This window comes from Stigmatopora argus, chromosome 4, assembly GCF_051989625.1.
Source record: "Stigmatopora argus isolate UIUO_Sarg chromosome 4, RoL_Sarg_1.0, whole genome shotgun sequence".
In the NCBI taxonomy this organism is placed as follows: Eukaryota; Metazoa; Chordata; class Actinopteri; order Syngnathiformes; family Syngnathidae; genus Stigmatopora; species Stigmatopora argus.
In genome coordinates this window covers 19,387,018-19,391,702 of record NC_135390.1, presented here as the reverse complement: position 1 = coordinate 19,391,702, position 4,685 = coordinate 19,387,018, and the positions used below count along the sequence as shown (strand labels likewise).

Sequence of the window (4,685 nt, the reverse complement as noted above, 5' to 3'; positions counted from 1 at the left end):
CGAGACTTCAAGGTGTTACATACCTGCAGTCATTGGTTAAGCAGAAGCAGCTCGCCATGCGCCGCCATGACCCGTGCTTGCAGGCGCTTCCAATTTTATTTCATTCAGCCGCCGTAATAAAATTAAAGCAATGTCCTTTCACTCCGGTGAGTTGTAAAAATGTGGCTGGTGGTACCAGAATAGGACAAAGCCAATCATGAGTCTGACTTCAGTGCAATTAGCCTGGTTTGTAATCCCACCATGAGTGGATTGAAGTGTTTAGGTAGGTAACCAGTCAATTGTCATTTAGCTTTCCATTTGACGCCAGTCATTTTCAATCGAGTCTGCTGGAAATATTAAGGGCCGGTTGATTCTTTCTGTCTTTCAGGTGCTCCGACGTCCTCAGCTCACACGTTTTCTCGCTCTATGTCGGTGACGGACGAGCGTACCCTGATGAAAATAGGCAGCACTGAGGACTCCAGTCACATCCGGTTCAAGTCCACCTCTTCCGAATGAGGACTCGCACACAGTATCAAACACAGTCAATGTCTTTTGTGACCCGTGTTTGTTCTGTCATGTACATAAAGCACAAATATTTTTCTCAAAAAGCAATTTTACAGTTCACACTGTGCTTGAACAACAATGGCAATTTCAAGAGCCCAGACCGTCATCAAGTAGGATTGGAAAAGTCCAGCAGAAACCTTCCATGGGAAAAAACAAGGGATACACAAAATTGAAGGTTGGCTTTTAATTTAGAACTTTTAGCAAGAGCTTTAGGTTATGAGTAGTTTTTTGTTTTGTTTTATCTTGTATGAGCTTATTTCAGATATCTTTGGCTGCGGGTAATGAAAGCTATTTGTTTTGCAAAGAAGAATTGCCTTTAAGTTACCGTGGTTTATCACCTAATTACCATACGTTTTTCATAATTCCCATGGAATGGATATCTTATATACTGAAAGCCGACAAAAGTGATTCTGAATATGTCCAATTTGCAATATTTCCAAAACCCCTCATTTTACCTGGATTGTAATTTAATGAAAACATGAATTTTTCCCACCTGTTTGCAACCTCACTACCGAAGCATAACAATACTAATTTACCTGTACATAATTCTCGCATTTAGTATTCTCAGAACAATTAATGATATGTCAAGGAAAGACATTTTAATCAACTTTTTCCACAAAACCTGTATTGTTTCATCTGTGCTAAACTCAAGTGGCGGGACCTCCATCACACAGTTTTGTTCAGCGCTGACCTTGTGGACTTGAGTTATTACAGTTTCATGTTTTATGACGAGTCGTCAAATTTTACTGCCACATGCTCCACCCACACACAATGTCAAAATCAAACATTTTTTCACATTAATCTTTAGAAGTAATCTCCAGGACCACTAGTTGGCTATTCAAGGACCTCTGGAAATTGGCAAGGCAGATATACATCACAATAAATATAAAAAAATAAAATAATAACATATGTAAATAAATACTTAGATGTCACGTTAACTCATCAAAACAGTTAAAGGCAGAAATAAATTAGGATAGGAAATAGAAATAAAACCAAAAATATCAATTAAAAAAACTGAATTCTGGTTTGAAGCCAAAGTGAGCGTAAAATTGATTAATTTTTCTGTTAGTTTTTTTAAACATCATTTCTTGAGAATTATTTTTGAGTCTAATCGCGATCACCGACCAAAACCTAGCTTCTTGGGTTTGATTCTCAAAATATTCTACATACGAGCTTAATTCGTTCCGGGACTGAGCTCGTATGTCGATCTTCTCGTAACTCAAGTGAATGTTTCCCATTGAAATGAACTAAAAACAAATTAATTTGTTCCAACCCTCTGAAAGAACACGAAAAACAGGATATTGGATTGAAAAAAATGTTTTATTTCTTCTAATTCGCCATCTATTAACAAAATAACACATAACTAGTGGTTTAATAGTAATAAAATGTGTTTAATAGACCTAAAATTAGACTGGGGGTTCAGGGGCGACTTTATCCACGGCAACGCACTCGTAACCGAACAAACAAATTTAAATGAACTTGGATTAATATATACAGACACACTCAAACATACGTTTAATGTAACTTTACACAAAACTGAATTCTAATTATGTTTTACATTTTTATACCTTCTGCCGGGTTAGCTGTTTGCCACGCCTCCACCCTCACGTTCGCTATCGATGGGCTGTTTGCTGTTGTGTGTTTTCTGGTCCTTGTGTAGGAGAAACTGGTGTGAAGAAATCGTTCAGTGCTCATAGATATCTGTTATATACAAAAGAGATGCGGCAAAAAAGACAGTGCGCTACAATGATAAACCGCTTCTCATGTCATGGCCACCTGGCTTTCTCGCATCTCAAAAATTTTCTCGTATCTAGAGCGAATTATTTGCTCAATTTTCCTCGTATCTTGAGCATCTCGTAGTTAGAGCTGCTCGTATGTAGAGGTACCACTGTATCTGCAAGTTTGGGAAAATGCTAAACTAGTGGATTTATTTATCCTTTTCCTTAGCTTGGTGTTCATAGCCGTAATGATTTCTTGCGACCATCAGCCAGTGTCCCACCCCCCATTCTGCAGCCTACAGGCTCATGCATAAGGTGTTTAATAGAGTGGATCTAATGAGAGCGCAGGGGGAAGAAGAGGGAGACTGTCAATGCTATGGATCTGCCTCCCTCTGAACCTCAACCAATAGGTCACAGCAGGTCTATTGGCACGAGGCGCTGAGGCGTTGTATCGGCGCCTGAACTCTTAGCTGAGAGCTGCAAATGGGTCAGGCAGGGGCTAGACTTCAATTACGAGTCAATAATGAAGCCATTTACAAGATTATTAGCTTCATTTAGAGCACATCTGTCAAAGTGGCGGCCCGGGGGGCAAATCTGGCCCACCGCATCATTTTGTGTGGCCCGGGAAAGTAAATCATGAGTGCCGACTTTCTGTTTTAGGGTCAAATTAAAATGAAGAGTATAGATGTATATTAAATTTCCTGATTTTCCCCTTTTAAATCAAATAATTGTAATTTTTTTAATCAATTTTTTAGTTCAAAAATCATTTTGTAAAATCTAAAAATATATTTAAAAAAAGGTAAAATAACCATTTTTTTAGATCTATAAAAAAACGGAATATTCAGGGCTTTCAATCCAGTTCTTTTAATCCATTTATATAAAAAAATCTAAATATATCTAAAATGGTCTGGCCCACCACATGAAATCGAGTTGACGTTAATGCGGCCCGCGAACCAACCCGAGTCTGACACCCTTGCTTTAGAGCACGTGTCAAAGTGGCGGCCCGGGGGGCAAATCTGGCCCGCCGCATCATTTTGTGTGCCCCGGGAAAGTAAATCATGAGTGCCGACTTCTGTTTTAGGATCAAATTAAAATGAAGAGTATAGATGTATATTAAATTTCCTGATTTTCCCCCTTTTAAATCAATAATTGTCATTTTTAATCCATTTTTCTGTGTTTTTAGTTCAAAAATCATTTTGTAAAATCTAAAAATATATTTTAAAAAAGCTAAAATAAACATTGTTTTAGATCTATAAAAAACCTGAATATTCAAGGCTTTTAATCCACTTCTTTTAATCCGTTTATATAAAAAAATCTAATTATTATATCTAAAATGGTCCGACCCACATGAAATCAAGTTGACGTTAACGTGGCCCGCGAACCAACCCTAGTCCGACACCCTTGATTTAGAGGGAAAGAAAAGACTGCGCATGAAGTAACATAGTGTCTTATGTGGAAGGATGGATGGATATGTTAAGATAAATTGATAGATTGACAGGGGACAAGTGGTTAGCGCGCCGGCGGCCTTACAGTTCTGGCCTCCAGAGTTCGATCCCAGGTCGGTCCTCACTGTGTGGAGCAAGCATGTTCTCCCTGAGCTTGCGTGGGGTTTCTCCGGGTACTCCGCATTCCACCTACATCCCAAAGACATGCAGGGTAGGCTGGTTGAACACTCTAAATCAGTGGTCTCCAACCACTGGTCTTTGGGCCAGTACCAGTCTGGGAGCCACCTGGTGCGGGTTCATCAGAGAAATAGATATTCCCGTTTTCAATCTCACCAGCCTACCTGAAATGGGAAACGTTGTTATAATAATAATAAATAAACGCTACTAGGCTTGGGACATGCTTTTTTGCCGTTGTGGTCGTCGCCTGGAGGACTACAGGTCGACCTGGGAGAAGACACACGGATGTAGTGTAGGTTTTAGGAGAGGATAATGCGAAGTATACGGGGTGAAATTGAAAAAGTGAATTCTCTGTGGCGACCCCTCCCTGTATCATGGTGCATTCTATTTCAATAAAGAAAATGTCTTTGCAATGATTGACTGCTGCTGTGAAATCAGCACAGATAGGCGAATGGAATGGAATAGACTCCCAGTGCATGTTGTCAGGCGCGTTTGATCAGTATTGACCCGCCTGCACGGCGTGGCCGCTCGAGCCGTCACGGGCGCCACGTGCCAGCGCCTCCCTGATTTTACACCGCCGCTTCCGTGTACAACGAGCCGGCATCGCATGCCAAATGAGGCCAGGAAGGGAAGAGAATGGAAATTTAACAGATGCATCATGCACGCTTGTGTATTTTCTGCAGGGCGTGCGCTTGTATTGTACTGCATGGCAGCCCTGCACCACTGGGGTTTTCAGCCAATGGGAGCGGAGCCTTGGTGAAGGCAGAAAACTCATCCATCTGTCGGGGGTTTCGTATATTCC

At 40.6% G+C, this 4,685-nt stretch overlaps 1 protein-coding gene across 1 annotated transcript in view; it reads left to right on the top strand.

Moving 5' to 3' along the window:
* Positions 1-1,272, top strand: part of pitpnc1b (phosphatidylinositol transfer protein cytoplasmic 1b) — an 18,150-nt gene extending 16,878 nt beyond the window's left edge. Inside the window, exon 10 of the mRNA XM_077599637.1 lies at positions 368-1,272. Within this exon, the coding sequence (XP_077455763.1) occupies positions 368-495 (128 nt within the window). The 3' untranslated portion in view covers positions 496-1,272. The remainder of the gene's footprint in view (positions 1-367) is intronic.
* Positions 1,273-4,685: the final 3,413 nt, after the last annotated feature.